The 16,147-nt window shown below is 49.8% G+C and overlaps 1 protein-coding gene across 11 annotated transcripts in view; it reads left to right on the top strand.

Moving 5' to 3' along the window:
- DNMT3B (DNA methyltransferase 3 beta) overlaps window positions 1-16,147 on the top strand; it is a 42,027-nt gene that overhangs the window by 17,310 nt on the left and 8,570 nt on the right. For 9 of the 11 annotated variants that reach the window (XM_042980643.1, XM_042980633.1, XM_042980635.1 and 6 more), the window contains 14 exons: window positions 903-1,010; window positions 1,969-2,094; window positions 2,754-2,963; window positions 4,124-4,282; window positions 7,039-7,146; window positions 8,027-8,171; window positions 10,222-10,347; window positions 10,509-10,553; window positions 11,928-12,007; window positions 12,310-12,422; window positions 13,052-13,235; window positions 13,799-13,883; window positions 14,875-15,020; window positions 16,029-16,119. In XM_042980643.1, coding sequence (XP_042836577.1) covers window positions 903-1,010; window positions 1,969-2,094; window positions 2,754-2,963; window positions 4,124-4,282; window positions 7,039-7,146; window positions 8,027-8,171; window positions 10,222-10,347; window positions 10,509-10,553; window positions 11,928-12,007; window positions 12,310-12,422; window positions 13,052-13,235; window positions 13,799-13,883; window positions 14,875-15,020; window positions 16,029-16,119 — 1,726 coding nt within the window. The remainder of the gene's footprint in view (window positions 1-902; window positions 1,011-1,968; window positions 2,095-2,753; window positions 2,964-4,123; window positions 4,283-7,038; window positions 7,147-8,026; window positions 8,172-10,221; window positions 10,348-10,508; window positions 10,554-11,927; window positions 12,008-12,309; window positions 12,423-13,051; window positions 13,236-13,798; window positions 13,884-14,874; window positions 15,021-16,028; window positions 16,120-16,147) is intronic. The other 2 variants (XM_042980641.1, XM_042980638.1) reach the window with 1 other exon arrangement.

The following is a 16,147-nucleotide window of genomic DNA, read 5'->3' as shown; positions in this document are numbered from 1 at the left end:
TCAGCAGGAGTGGCAATGGAACCTCTGGCCTTAGCATGTCCTCTGAGTCTGGCCTTGAGTGAGGCCTGCGTTGCTTGATTCTCTTTATATTCCTGTTGTGCTGTAAGAAAAGTACTGTTACGGTTTTAAAGAGTGAAATGGACTCATTCAAGGCCTCAATGGGCAAGCGAAGTGAAAAAATCAAGTTCTTACTATTACATCCAAAACTCAGGCTGCTTACCAGTGCACAGGTTTTTGGGTTTTGCTGTGCAGCATGGGACATGTTCTAGGGGTTCTTCATTGGTTCATTGGTGCCATTTCTTCCTGGTCCTTGTATCAGGACGCATCTCCTTTGAACCTTTGATTTCTCCCACTTAATTGTGCAAATTGACCAGCTCTCCCTGTTAGTCATAGCCAAATCAGTCTCCCCAAGGTGCAGATCCAGATTGCATTCATACTGTGTCTTAGATTTTCTGATTCCACTGTTTTGTGTGTGTGTGTGTGTGTGTGTGTGTGTGTGTGTGTTTAGTGTGTATTTATTTTTGAGAAGAGGGGGGAGGGGCAGAGAGAGAGAGGGAGATGGAGAATCTGAAGCAAGCTCCAGGCTCTGAGCTGTCAGCACAGAGCCCGACGCGGGGCTTGAATTCACGGACCGTGAGATCATGACCTGAGCTGAAGTCAGACACTCAACCGTCCGAGCCACCCAGGCGCCCCAGGGGTTTTCTTTTTTGATCATGTCTTGAATTTGTGATCCCCAGGGTAAGCCACTGTAATGTCTTATTGGAACAAAATATTTTGAAAATATTTTCAGGTAACTTGGGCCAGTATTGTTTTCACTATGATTGACTTTTCATTCTTAAACCGTTTGGGGTTTTGTCACCTTTTGATAACATTTAAAGTTCATAATGCTTTCATTCATAAAGGATCTGACGGGTGATGGAGATGGCGAAGGGGAAGACGGGGATGGCTCTGACACCCCAGTGATGCCAAAACTCTTCCGTGAAACCAGGACTCGGTCTGAAAGCCCAGCTGTAAGTCCCCCACTTCTGAGCCCAGGCGCTTCCAACCAGACACAGGCCTGCATAAACACACACACACACACACACACACACACACACACACACACAACCAAAAAATGGTCTTGCATCCTCCAGAGAGAACTTTGGAGAGAGAGGTGAATACATGTTTTGAAAGTGGAGAATGACAGCAAGGCTCACGGATAGTCAGTGAAGGTCTTCTCTCCCGTGGTAGTGTTTCAGGTTTTCAGCTCTTTTCGGACACTCCTGGCTGCAAGTGCCCGAGACTGCTAGTTTGTAGGTGAATGGCTCAAATGCCTATTCCCTCTGGGACTCATTTCCGTAAGCGGAGTCTGTGACTTAGTGTCTGGTGTGGAAACGGGTAGGCGATCGTTGCTAGTGGCCTCCCACCCCATTAGAGAACAGGCTGACGCTCGAGGACCGTGGCGGGTCTAGTTTACAATCTCCCCCAGCATATGATGGAGGTCATCCCCATTACAGAGGACAGAAGGATCTGGTAACTAACCCAAGGTTAAACATTGATTCTTGCGTGCAGGATTCGAATACAGGAGTGCACCACCCAAGTTCATGCCACTTTGAGAAAGGAGCCTAAGGGCTTCTCATCCAGCTGCTTGATCCACTACCTTCCAGAAGAAGACAACAGTCACTCTAATGCTTTGGGGGGACAAAATGTTTGGTTTGGGGTAAACTGGATGTTATTTTCCATTCAATCTGCAGGTGCCAGTTGCCTCTGACGGGCAGTGCGGGATCTGCTGTGGACCATCGGCAGCCCTGCTGGCACCCTACCCCTTCCCCCAGTAACAGGGGAGTTTCTGGGGGAGATCCTTTCAGCCCAGAGTCCTTCCCTGCTTACCCACCTCTTCACTTCTGGGGACTTGAGGCGACCCCTCAAGTCCGAAACTCCATGCCTGTAGTCACCAAAGGCCTCCTGCTTATCCTCTCTTGCTTCCAGGTCCGAACCCGAAATAACAACAATGCCTCCAGCCGTGAGAGGCACAGGCCCTCCCCACGCTCCACCCGAGGCCGGCAGGGCCGCAGTCACGTGGATGAGTCCCCCGTGGAGTTCTCAGCTACCAGGGTTGGTTCCCCGGACACCCCCAGTCTCTTAAGTGGAAGATCCGCCTCTGTCACTGTGCCACTGAAAGCAGCCGGCGTTTAACCTATATCTGTTCCTCACACTCAGCACCTTTTCAGGGTCTTGCCTTTCCTTTCGCTCCCGGGTGCTGGGTAAGCTTCTCTCCTGGCCTGATCCTGGATGGAACCCTGGTGGAATGTGAGAATTCCCCGTTGACTGGGTTCTTGCTCCTCCTTGGGAATGAGTTCAGCTCCACTGACTCCAGAACTGTTCTGTCTCGCTAGTATCTTCACTGACTGTCTTGAGGCAACCCCAGTGGTCACAACAATTCTCCACTCCTGTTGCAAGGCTGGGCACACAATAAGCATTTAAGGAAACCCGTGGCCCTCTCTGAGCTTGGCTCTGGAGTCTCTAGACGTCACTCATGCTTACTCTGCCTTTGTCCTATGTGTCATGATTCTGTCCCCGTTCTCATGGAGGTCGCTTTTTCCCACCACTCAAGGGGTGCTCACTCGTTCCTGGAAAACCAACCTTGGTGGTGTCTGTTCTCAACTCACACCTTCACGCTTCAGGCTTGCCCGGGATCCAACTGGGGGGACCACCGGTCTCCGGTCACCTGCCTGGTTTGCTGTGGCCCAAGATCTGTGTCCTTCTGTCCACAGTCCCTGAGGCGGCGGACAGTATCCTTGGCAGGCACACCGTGGCCGTCCCCCGCCAGCCCCTACCTCACCATTGACCTCACAGATGATGACGTGATGCCCCAGAGCAGCAGTACCCCCTACGCCCGCCTGGCCCAGGACAGCCAGCAGGAGAGCTTGGAGTCCCCGCAGGTGGACGCGGAGGGGACAGATGCCGACAACACCGAGTATCAGGTACCACTGGGAAGGCCTACGTAGTAGGGAAGGGCAGCCACTCACCCAGAGGAGCCTACTCCCACGTGTCTTTTTTTTGTCACATCTGTTCTAATATTTGACTTTCTTTTCCATATGCACCAGTCCTTCCTTCACCCTACTTATCTGCCAGACATAATTCAAACACCTAATTGATTTCCCGAACATCACATTTGTACCCTCAAATAAGTGTACCCTCTTTGTACATGCTTCTGTTCGTCCTGTTTTACGTACAATTGGAGACCAGCCATTTTCACTTATTAGGAACTGGAGTTGTCTCACTTTCTTGTCTATAACCCGTCTAGTGTATAGTTCATAATTAACCAGTTGGGCTCAATTATTTCATTCCAGCATTGCTGCATATATACGTACGTGTCTGCATATATCATGTAGACAACCTTTTTTTCTTATGTATATCAGACTATAGGTATATTTTCATAACTTGTTTTCATGGGCATCTCACATTTTATGGTAAGCTTTTTATGTGCAAACGTCCATAATTTTTTTTTGCATTTCAATGCCTTTGTAATAACCTGTGTAATGGCCTGTGGTGGGAATACCCAGTGATTGTCATTATTTACTCTAATGTTATGTTCTGTGAGTTTTCAGTCGGCAACTTTCATTCCTAGATACTAGGTTAAATGTATTTGTGAAATGTTGTAAATCTAATATAATCCCATGTTCCTATCAAATAACCAAACTGGTCCCTTATTTTCAAGGGGTTCAAACTCATAGTTTTAATTTTTTTTAAGTAATCCTTGCACCCAATGTGGGGTTCAAACTCACAGCCTCAAGATCAAGCGCCCCTCAGCTGGGCACTTGTTTTTTTAATATTTATTTTTGAGACAGACCCCATGAGAGCATGGGGGGAAGAGGCAGGGAGAGGGGGACAGAGGATCTAAAGTGGGCTCCACGCTGACAGCAGAGAGCCTGCGGGGCTCCAAATCACCAGGAGATGGAGATCATGACCTGAGCCGAGGTTGTACCTAGGCTCCCAGGGGCCCCCATGGTGGGCACTTTGGAGGGAGCCCCAAGTTGGTCCCTCAGGCAGTGGCCATTGGGGTCAGTGGGGTGGGCAGGACTTTTCCTTGGCCCAGGCAATCTGTCTCACTGGGATTCTTTCTTGTGGTTTTCCCTTCTAGGATGGGAAGGAGTTTGGAATAGGGGACCTTGTGTGGGGAAAGATCAAGGGCTTCTCCTGGTGGCCTGCTATGGTGGTGTCATGGAAGGCCACCTCTAAGCGACAGGCCATGTCCGGCATGCGGTGGGTCCAGTGGTTTGGTGACGGCAAATTCTCCGAGGTGAGTCCAGTGCAAGGTAGGCTCCCGGGCCACAGACCTGCAGTGTTTTCCTCCCTTCCTTGTACACTTGATGTTTTACGATAAAAGGCCCGTGATTGCTTTCTCCAGATGGATGAGGCTATTTGACTCAGTATGTCTAGGAAGGATAAAAATTTCTTGTTAAAATAGCATAAACACATATTGAAGGTCTCATGGGGCTTAGAGCTCTGTGTGCTCTTCTAGGAGACAAAAAGCTGGAACATTCTCTGAATCCACTTGTGGCCACTTGTGCTCTCTTTTTTACTTTTTATGGATTCCTGTGGAATTGGGAATGGCCACTTGGGTAAGCACCCTCAAAGATCTTTGGAGAAGCTTAGAAGAGACAGGAAGGGTGGTCTCTGCCTCTGAGCGTCATTTAGCCCTGGAGGCATGTGGGGAGGAGCATGTCTGGCTGGGCCTAGGGTCACCTGGTGACAGTTCTGAAAAAGTTCAACTCAGAGTACCGACTTCAGAGTTTGTTGATTATGTTCTTTTTGTTGCTGATGATATATATATCATTTAATGTTTTATATATATAGATTATATATATATATCTAATTTTGATATGATTAACATGATTATGTTCTTTTTGTTGCTGATATATATATCTAATGTTTATTTTATTTTTGAGAGATAGAGAGATAGAGTGGGAACAGGGGAGGGGCAGAGAGAGAGGGAGACGCAGATTCTGAAGCAGGCTCCAGGTTCTGAGCTGTCAGCGCAGAACTTGACACGGGCTCGAACCCACGAACCGCGAGATCACGACCTGAGCGGAACTCGGATGCTTAACCGACGGAGCCACACAGACAGCTCTGTTGCTGACATTAACCATTTTATGTTCTTTCTTGATGAGAGTCTGTGGGACAATAGCTGTGTTGGGCATGAATCAGCCACTTTTGATTTCTTACCTGTCCAAAGCACACTATGAGATCTCAGGTTTTGATGAGAATAGTGTAGGCAGTACTTTGCCTGTGATGGTCTCTTTTCAAAATGTTAGTCCAACCTTCAGCACATCCAGAGGTTAGATGAGGAACAACAACAAGCTGGGCTGGGATGGAGGCAGATGTGGTAATGGAGGGCCATTCAGTACATCTGTGTGATTAAGCATCAAGTTGAGGTTCTGTTTTTTCCCATGATTTGGGCTTCCTCGGGATCATTTGCCATAAACACATTGAAATTCCCAATAGGCAGGACGAGGAGGATTTGGAGTCCCCCTGGTAGGCAGAATACACGTAGATACTCTGTTTGACCAGCAGAGGGAGCAGGTCAACAAATGTCCTGGGCTTGTGCTCTCCCTGAAGCCTCTAAATGAGGGATGTGGACTATGAGTTCTGTGAAATGAAGCAGCAAGGATTGTTTGTAACTGCTTTGGCCCAGTGAAACAGATTGAGCTTTGCAAGGCTGGTCTGATGTTAGTAAGATGATGTGGGGGGGCTACTAGCATTATAGGATAGGGTTGCAGTGCACGTCTTGGTGTTTGGGGTACACATGGCATGCAATAGAGCAGTTCAGGACTGGGAACAGCACTGGTGTTTTCAATGTACAATCACACCGACCCCTAGTTTCTTTTAAATGCTTTTTTTTTTAAATTTTTTTTAACGTTTATTTATTTTTGAGACAGAGAGAGACAGAGCATGAACGGGGGAGGGTCAGAGAGAGGGAGACACAGAATCCGAAACAGGCTCCAGGCTCCGAGCTGTCAGCACAGAGCCCGATGCGGGGCTCGAACTCACGGACTGCGAGATCATGACCCGAGCTGAAGTCGGCCGCCCAACCGACTGAGCCACCCAGGCGCCCCTTAAATGCTTTTTTTTGAAAGCTTATTTTGCGACAGAGAGAGAACTCAAGTGGGGAGGGGCAGAAAGAGAGATGGCGAGAGAATCATAAACAGGTTCTGCAGTGTAAGCACAGAGCCTGACGCGGAACTCAACTCAAAAACTGACATCGTGACCTGAGCCCAAATCAAGAATAGGACGCTTAGGCGACTGATCCACTCAGCAGCCTCCCCCGCCCCCTCCCCGGCCCCCGCCCCCCTGACCAGTTTTTTATACGTGGTGGCAATTCCCTGTCATGGAAGGTCAGGATTAGAGGTACAAGCGCAAAACGGAAGTTGGCACGAAAGAGAGCATGCGCTGTGGGGAACCAGACATCACCTGTCTTTCAGTGCTAATCAGCATCCCGGGACAGGAGTTTCATCCCCTCCCTTTGGCGGCCTGATTAGTTCATGCAGGCCCTGGAGACTTGGGGAATATATGGGTATTTAGCCCCAATGGAAGGCCCATATCAACAAATCAACATAATTAGAAAGTGCTTACTTTTGTCAACACTATTCTCTAAACGTGTACATTAAATTCCCTTAATAAAAGGCTAAAGAGTTAATCTCAGCTGTCCTTTGTCATGCTCATGCAGGGAAGGACATGTACAAAAGCACCAATATTGGAACGTCCACTGTGCGTGTCAACACTGAGATGGGGCCCACACCAGGGACCTGTGGGTCATTTGGTCTCAGAACATAACACAAATACAGGGCGCATCCTCCATTTGGAGAATCTTACTTTCTCCCATTTGGAGTGTCATGTTCACTGTGCTTCTGGCTATAGGGTGTGTCAGAGGCTGTGTACCAATTCTGTTTTCTACTTTCTCTAACCTCCTTTTCAGTCTATGAACATGATCCCCAGGAATAAGCCTGGGAGAGATACAGGCTGCAGACGGGTGTTGATGATGGCTTTCTCTTTCAGGTGTCTGCAGATAAGCTAGTGGCCCTGGGGCTGTTCAGCCAGCACTTTAACCTGGCGACCTTCAATAAGCTGGTGTCTTACAGGAAGGCCATGTACCATGCTCTGGAGGTAACATGGTAGTCGATGGTGGGGGTCTGGACCCAAGAGCAGAGTTAAAGCAAGTGACGTACAGAAAGCCAGCTCAGGCCACAGCATAGCCAGTGCTAGCATGGAGGGGACACATGAAGTGCGTGCAAATATGACAGTAGCCTGATGATTGAGAAGAAAAGGAAGGGATTTGAGACTTCCGTGCCTTCCCGGAGCTATGCCCCCTTCTCCGTGTACTGCTAGAGGGGGGAAGAGCACTGGGAGGTGGGACACCATATTCCTATCTGTCAAGCTTTTCCAGAGCCTCAAAAGCTGCTGGAGAGCAGCTGAGGCCTCTTCCCCTTGTCTGTGGGGGATCCATCAGGCTGTCATTCCCTTTACCTTGACGTGGAAAGAAATGGCCAGTGGCCTCGGTCCAGCATTTGTGAGCCAGGCTTTGTGCTTAATTCGACATGTAAAACGTCATAGTGCTTCTGTAATAGGACTTAACACTTGAGGTCTCCCCAGCTTCGTTGGGGAAAAAAACACAAGAAATCTGGAGCTTTCTCAGAGGCGATGAGACTGTGCTGTGGCTGATGCCTCTCCTGTATCTAAAAGTGACAGAGCTAATTCTGATCCTCTGGCCTTTGAGAGGGAGCTGACCACTCAAAGCCCAATGGGGAAGAGATGCTCTTTGGTGCCTGCATGGAGAGACTTCATTCTCTGCATGGCCTCCTGCCTGTCTCCGTACACAGGCATACCCCCCCCCCCCCCCCCCGTCACATACCATAGCCCAGGACAGCTGCTAGGCTATGAAAGGGGCCAGTGTGAAGAGGAATGCAGGCCCCCGGTGGGTGAATCCCTGGGTGTGGCCTGGCAAGCATCCACCCCTCCTGTTCATCCCGCCTCTTTATCTCCACAGAAAGCCAGGGTACGGGCTGGCAAAACCTTCCCCAGCAATCCTGGTGACTCCTTGGAGGACCAGCTGAAGCCCATGTTGGAGTGGGCCCACGGGGGTTTTAAGCCCACCGGGATCGAAGGCCTCAAACCCAACAACAAGCAACCAGGTGGGATTGGGTCCCTGGGCAGCACCCACCATCAGCTGCTGGTGGGGACAGTCTTGGGAGATGCAGTCACCCCTTGCTGCCACCTACCCTACCCCGGCTTCCCAGCGAGCTGGCAGCCCTGGAGCGCTTTCACCCTGTGAACCGCCAGGGAAGCTGGAAAAGTGGATAGGCCAGCCTTTTCCAGCTTCCCTGGTTACCCTTCTTGCTAAAGGTCAAGTATGCGTAATTGGGATTGAGTCCATTGCAGAAACTTGAGTAAATAGAAGGCCAAGACAGAATTGTCACTGATGCCCTTTTATAAATTTCTCTTACAAGTTTTTGCGTATTTATTTTGAGAGAGAGAGAGCACACTTGCGAGAGTGAGAGGGGCAGAGAGAGAGGGAGAGAGAATCCCAAGCAGGCTCCGCTCTGTCGGCAGCACAGAGCCCCATTTGGGGCTTCATGTCACAAACTGAGATGGTGACCTGAGCTGATACCAAAATGGGTGTTTAACTATTTGAGCCACCTAGTTGCCCCATTAGTGCCCTTTTGTTTAAAAAGGAAAACAATAATTAAGCTATGCTTACTGGAGAAAACTTGGGAAGACTTAACCCTTCCCCAAACCCCACAAGCCACCTCCATTCAGAAAGCAGCGTCATCCATGCTAAAGGTTTGACCGGCACCGTATTTCCTCTCTAGGTGTGGTTTCACATTGTCACTCCCAGGAATCCCAGATGTCTGAAATCCAGGATTTTATTTGTCTTAACAATCCATACGTTTAACATAGTATTTTCTGTTTTGTTTTGTTTCCCTCTCCCCACAAATAAGTGGTTAATAAGTCGAAGGTGCGTCGTGCAGGCAGTGGGAAGTTAGAATCGAGGAAACACGGTACTCCCTTCCCGTATTTTGACTATGCACTGTTTTCTCTGCACTTTCTTTCAATTTCTTGCATATACAGTGGTCACTGGGAACGAATCCAATCTGTTAAAAAGTCAACCTGAGCTCACACCTACCCCTTCACTCCCATCCCTCACAACTGCCCTCCAGGTTAACGTTGTTGGGTGTGCACACCCTCCCAGACTTTTCTATACACTAGTTGGATTCCTGCTTTCCCTTAATTTCTCAACTCTAATGGTATGTGCACCGTCAAATGTAATTTTGTCACTAAAGGGTTCTTACGATTTCTGATGACTATAATTTTCCTTTACCACGCTCCTTATAGATATTTACAGGTTGAATAAAAATATAAAAGGAATGTATAGAAACAGAAACAATGGCCATATAATATAATTTAAATTTGTTCTGGTAGCAACGTTGGAGAGAATACAAGAAACAGGTGAAATTAATATAAATCATGTACTTAATCTAATATTTCCAACATTTTGGCATTTCTAAGTCAATATAAAAATTATGAGTTTGGATTTTTCTAAATCTATATTTTTACATGTCTTATGATATCTCAATTTTCGTGCTGAATTTTTCATTAGAAATAAGTGATATATTTTTTAGAGATGTCCGAGTTCCAAATGAGCTGTTTGGTTAGCTTAATTGGGCAGGTTTTTTTTTTTTTTTTTTAAGTTACTTATGTAAGTATTCTCACCCCGTGTGGGACTTGATTCCATGACCCCGAGATCAAGAGTGCCCTTCCTACTGAGCCAGCCAGGCTCCTTCAATGGACAGTTGTTAAATTTACATCAAAATTAAGTATAAAATGCCTTTGCTGAGTCAGCACAAGTCACATCTCAAGTGCTCAGTCACTACCTGTGGCTGTTAGCCAGCGTGCTGCACATCAGAGGCCAGGCTTTGTCTGATGTTCCCGGTGCTGGGTCTATGGGGATGTATTCTCTTATACTCCTGGCTGTTTAAACCCCTGTAAATAAATACAGAGTGAGGGATTTTGAATTCCTCTGACTTGTCCATAGAGGGGTGGTCGGGCACGCAGTGTGGACCCATGTCATGGCCCAGGTGCGGCTGGCACCCAGGCATGGTCCTGTCCTGGGGTCACGGTTTCCCCGCACCCCCCTTCGCCCACACACCCCAGCCACGGCTGCCATCTCCTCACCTTTCCCAGAGAACAAGACCCGAAGACGCACAGCCGATGACTCGGCCACCTCGGACTACTGCCCCCCACCCAAGCGCCTCAAGACAAACTGCTATAACAATGGAAAAGACCGAGGAGAGGAGGACCAGAGTCGAGGTGACTGTGGGGCGGTGAGGAGGCCGGCGGCCTGAGCTCACCCACTGTGGGGGGGGTGGGGGTGGGGACAGTACGGAGGGCCGTTCGGCAAGCGAGTGTGGTTTAGCTGATGAGTAAGAGGCTACCTGACGCCATGTCCCATCTGCTCTTTTTCTCAACAGAACAAATGGCTTTGGATGTTAGCAACAACAAGGGTAGCCTGGAAGGTAATGTACTCTCCTTTGTAGTGGTCTTCCTTCTTGCCCTGGGTAGTGCTCAGGACGTACCCTGGCCTGTTTATCTGCCCTGTGGGAGTTTAACCCATCGCTCTGTGCCTTGACCTTGGGCTGGGGTGCAGACATCTTAGTTGCTACATTTAATGCAGTGAATTGTCTGACTTTCACAGAGACTGATCCTGCCCCCTTGAGTATGTAGGAAGGGGAGGGTTGGCAGTTTGTCCTCAGGAAACTCCAAACGAAACCATGATCTATGACATCTTTAGTCTTTCTCAGCGAAAAGCCAGAATGGGATTTGAGGTAAAATGCAGACAGACTTCACCACCATCACTCTCTCAAGCTAACTCTGGTCCATTTGTCCTGGCTGGGAACGAGCCCCTGGAATTGCCCAGAATGTATCTGAAGGAATTCAGAATGTGTGAGGATGGATGGACTCTCTCCTTGCTTCCTCAGCCTGATGTCCGTTAGTCAGCAAATAACTTTTTGAGTGGTTCCCTCAGTGCTGGGTAGGAAAACAACCGCTCCTGACCCACAGCACTCTGGGGAGAGCTCAGGTTTGGAGCAGTCCCTGACAGTTCCAGAAACCTCGACCCGTAATCCTCCTATCCCCCAACACTCTGTCACCCATCTGTGCTACCTGGCTGGGGATGCTTGGTCTCAGGCATTTTAATGACCCTGCCCACATGGTCAGTGATGTGGGCCATTCCTGACCTGCTGAAATGAGGGGAAGGCAGAATATCCTAATGGGAAGGGACCAATGTCCTGAAATCATGACCAGATGACAAGCGATGGGCATTTTTTTTTTTTTAAAGATTATTCATTTTGGGAGAGAGAGCGAGCGAGCAGAGAGAGCGTGCACAACTGGGAGAGGGGATCAGAGGGAGAGAGAGAATCCCAAGCAGACTCCATGCTGTCGGTGCCCAGCCTGAGCCCAACGCAGGGTCGATCTCGCAAACCATGAGATCATGACCTAAGCCCAAATGAAAAGATGCTTAACCGATTGAGCCACCCAAGAGCCCCTCACGTTCCTCTTTAAAGAGTCTCGGGAGTTTTCAGGCCAGGCCCTCCCAAGAACATCCCACTGCTGGAGTGGCCCCTGCTCGGTGTCCTGCCTCAGGTCTTCCATTTGGGCCTTGCCTCTGCCCGTCTCACGGGACTTCCTGCCTGGGGCTATGGTTCTGGCCTCTCCCCATCTCTGGAATGGGGACTGTGGGCGCTGCGACTTTGAAGTGTTGCCGAAAGGAACAAAGCGTGAGGAGTTACTTAGCTAGCATGCAGTACGTAACAAGAGCGGTTAGACTCCAGGCTTCCACTGTGCTGTTGTGACCCTACTTGCCAAAAGCTGCATCCCTGTCTTTCTTACAGATAGCTGTCTGTCCTGCGGTAGGAAAAACCCTGTGTCCTTTCACCCTCTCTTTGAGGGTGGGCTCTGCCAGACATGCCGGGTAAGTCCTAACCTGGGGCTTTCCTGCTCCTTCCCCACTGCACTTCCCTGTACTGGCCCAGAGGAAGGCACCCACGTGTTGGCAATAGAGAAGCCTCTGGTGCAAACCCTGCTCTGAGCGTTAGGTGCTGCAGAGGAGGCCATCCTGCAGCGGCACGCAGACCCCTGCTGGGGTCCCTGGACAGGACACCAAGCCACCCATCATCTGTTCTGTGGCTGAGTCCTAGGGCCTCAGCCAGTGAGCCAGCGGGACCTGGTGGTCCCTGATCTCTGAATTCATGAGCGTTTCTCTCCGGCCGCCAGGACCGGTTCCTCGAGCTGTTCTACATGTACGACGATGATGGCTATCAGTCCTACTGCACTGTGTGCTGTGAGGGCCGCGAGCTGCTTCTGTGCAGCAACACGAGCTGCTGCCGGTGAGCATGGGCCATGGGCTGCGGGCCTGGTCTGTGGCCCTGAGGGATCCGAGGCCATGGTGCTGGGCCCAAGCCGGTATCCCACAGGGCCATGGTCATCGTGTCCTGGAAGTAGAACTGGGGTGTAGGGATGGGCTTTAGAAACATAGATCTGTGAGGGGGCGCCTGGGTGGCTCAGTCAGTTGGGCGTCTATCTTTGGCTCAGGTCATGATCCCACAGCTCGCGAGTTCAAGCCCCGTGTAGTCAGCCTGCTTCGGATTCTGGGTCTCCCTCTCTCTGCCCCTCCCCGACCCCCACTCATGTGCTGTCTCTTCCTCAAGTATAAACAAACCTTAAAAAGAAAAGAAACATAGGTCTGAAGGCGGGCATGGCCCCCTGGAGATGGGCCATTTCTGGTGGGGAGCTTTTCTGTGCAAAGAAGCTGTGGGCTGAGGTTGCATGGGCATCCAAGGAAGAGGTTAGCGCAGCCCAGATCATGACCCTGTGCCTTCTAACCCACGGGGAGGCACAACTGGGGCCCCAGGAAGGTTTCAGGCAGTCCGTTGCTCTCTCTAGGGAAGGTGGGGTATGTAGGAGGGCTGCCCGGTGGCTAAGGCGGCCCCCCCCTCCCCTTGGCTACCTGGCACAGGTGCTTCTGTGTGGAGTGCCTGGAGGTGCTGGTGGGCACGGGCACGGCAGCAGATGCGAAGCTGCAGGAGCCCTGGAGTTGCTACATGTGCCTCCCACAGCGCTGTCACGGCGTCCTGCGGCGCCGGAAGGACTGGAACATGCGCCTGCAGGCCTTCTTCACCAGCGACACGGGGCTCGAATACGTAAGCCACAGGCTTCTTCCCCCAGCACCAACCCACCCCAAGCGCGCTCTGGAAGTCTGTCGGCAAGAGTTAATGGAAAAGATGCGTTGTCCGGACGAGCGTTTGAGAGCCTCAGACCACATCCTCTGCACAGTTCTCGAGCTTCTCTAGGGCTCTCTCTCCCCTCCTCTGTGGCCTCTCATTGATTGAAGGAGTGGTTATAGAACCAACCGAGCCTTAGCCTTAGCGGAACTGAAGAGGGAAGGGAAGCCTGTGACTTACTCTTAAGTCTTAGTGGAACTGGGCTCCTTTCTGCAGTCCATGGAGGGAGGCTCCAGGTCATTCCTGGATAGGGTAACGTGTTTCTGTGTGTGTGTGTATCTGTACCAAAGTCGCATCTGTGTTCATGTCTAAGGGTAGAGTGGCCATTCTGTGCCAGAGCTCCCGAGGGGATCCCAGCTAAGAAGCTGCAGACAGAGCACAGGGCTTGTGACTCTCAGAGGAAGGTCAGCCCTCCCCTCCACCAGAGGTTGAGTCTTCCCCCTGCACCTTGACCTCCATGACCTCCTTCTTTAACCTGGCAGGAAGCCCCCAAGTTATACCCTGCGATTCCCGCAGCCCGAAGGCGGCCCATTCGAGTCTTATCCCTGTTTGATGGAATTGCAACAGGTGAGTTTGGAGTTCACCTAGGGATGCTCACCTGCTCCAGGTGTCCCGTCATCAATGCTAAGAAAACCCCCTGGGGTGACCTGTTGGTCACTTGTTCTCAGAAAGCCACCGACTCTTTGTTTCTCTCCTCAAACCTCTCCCACCATTTCACCTACCTGGCCCTCCTTTGGGCCTTTCGAAGACAAGTATATCTTAGCTGTGTTGTATTTTGTATTATGCACAAGTGTCTTGGACAGTGATTTTCCATTCCATAAGCATAGATCTGTTGGAGGTGAATTAGGCAGTTCTGAGTATCTGTAGTCTTGGTTCCCTTCCACATCCCCAGGTTGCCCAAGTATAGAACGAGCACAAGCCAACGTGCGTGTTGGTCCTGGAAAGTTGGCCCAATTTAACTCATTTAATCCTCAAAGCCACCCTGCGATGCATTGTTAGGAACATCTCCATGTTACCAGAGCAGGAAGAAGTAGAAATGAGCTGCTGTGCAGTTCGCATCCTTTGTACTTAATGCGTGTACATTGGTGTCCAGATTCCTCACTCAGCGACAGCTTTTAATGACTGGGTCCGGTCATTACTGGTAGCTTTTCTCCACTCTGTTGGGCCTTATAAAGACTTGTTTGTGTCGGCACAGATAACCCATAGTAGGACTGAGCCTTGGCCATGCCACCAGACCTTGAGTTTTCTGAACATGGTTTTGGTGAGGATTCCTGTCCGTGTGTCTGTGTTTGACTGTGCTGGGAGATAGGTGCTGGAGTCTTGGCTAGATCCTGCCGGTGGGCTACGCCAGTTATCCATACATTTTCTTCACGAAACTCCACAAACCAGGGAGCCTGGTGTGGCCAGTGTGTGGTTTCTGTGCCCTCCGCCCGAGTTCTCGAGGACAGCCATGTCCTTGCCGGGTCTGGTCTGAGCTCTAGAGATGGCTTAGAATCACTGCAGGGAGGGCCCCATGGAGGACAACCCTAATGCGGTTTCTGTCCCTGACGCCCTGTAGGGTACTTGGTCCTGAAAGAATTGGGCATCAAAGTGGAGAAGTACGTCGCCTCCGAAGTGTGTGAAGAATCCATCGCTGTTGGAACTGTCAAGCATGAGGGCAACATCAAATATGTGAATGACGTCAGGAACATCACAAAGAGAAACGTGAGGGCTGCCTACACCCCTGCTGGGCTCTGCCCCACCCCCTCTTCCTCCTTCAGCACTGAGCCCCACAAGTCCTTATGGCTATGTGGTCCGCTTCTCCATGCCCAGGGCTATGGTAGAAGAGAGAACCTGGGCTTACGTCAAGCTCTAGTACCAAGATCCACAAGTTGGAAATTATATTCATAAAGATTTAGATCTTAGCATGTCTGGAGCATTAGGTCTTCCTGGGTCATTAATGGAGTTGGGGGACATAAATGACCAAACAAGATTCTAGTAGTGGGTTCCTTCCTTCCTTTCCTTCCTTCCTTCCTTCCTTCCTTCCTTCCTTCCTTCCTTCCTTTCTTTCTTTCTTTCTTTCCTTCTTTCTTTCTTTCTTTCTTTCTTTCTTTCTTTCTTTCTCTCTCTCTCTCTTTTTCTTTCTTTCTTTCTTTCTTTCTTTCTTTCTTTCTTTCTTTCTTCCCTCCCTCCCTCCCTTTCTTTCTTTTTTCTCTTTCTTTCTTTTTCTCTTTCCTTCCCTCCCTCCCTTCTTTCTTTTCTTTTCTTTTCTTTTCTTTTCTTTTCTTTTCTTTTCTTTTCTTTTCTTTTCTTTTCTTTTCTTTTCTTTTCTTTTCTTTTCTTTTCTTTCTTGTAGGCTCCACACCCTTTGTGGGGCTTGAACCCACAGGCCTGAGATCAAGAATCGCATATTCCACTGACTGAGCCAGCCTGGTGCCCCTAGAAGTGGGTTTTCTCAGGGCACTTGGGTGATGCTGTCAGTTAAGCATCTGACTCTTGATCGTGGCTCACATCATGATCTCATGGTTTATGAGTTCGAGTCCCAAATCAGGTCTGTGCTGACAGCAGGGAGTCTGCTTAGAATTCTGTCTCTACTTCTTTCTCTCTGCCCCTTTCTTTCTCAAAATAAATAAACTTAAAAAAAATGGGTTTTCTTGATAGTTGCTTGGAACCTAGGCTGCATCCTTCCATCATCGCCTCCATCCCTACCCTAAGAGTGTTTTTCTTCCACAGATTGAAGAATGGGGCCCCTTTGACTTGGTGATTGGTGGAAGCCCATGCAATGATCTCTCAAATGTGAACCCAGCCAGGAAAGGCCTGTACGGTGAGTATCCCAGCTGACCCTATGTCAC

The sequence above is a fragment of the Panthera tigris genome, chromosome A3, assembly GCF_018350195.1.
Source record: "Panthera tigris isolate Pti1 chromosome A3, P.tigris_Pti1_mat1.1, whole genome shotgun sequence".
Lineage (NCBI taxonomy): Eukaryota > Metazoa > Chordata > Mammalia > Carnivora > Felidae > Panthera > Panthera tigris.
Note: the sequence above shows the minus strand (reverse complement) of the source record. Positions and strands in the feature narration are given on the sequence as shown.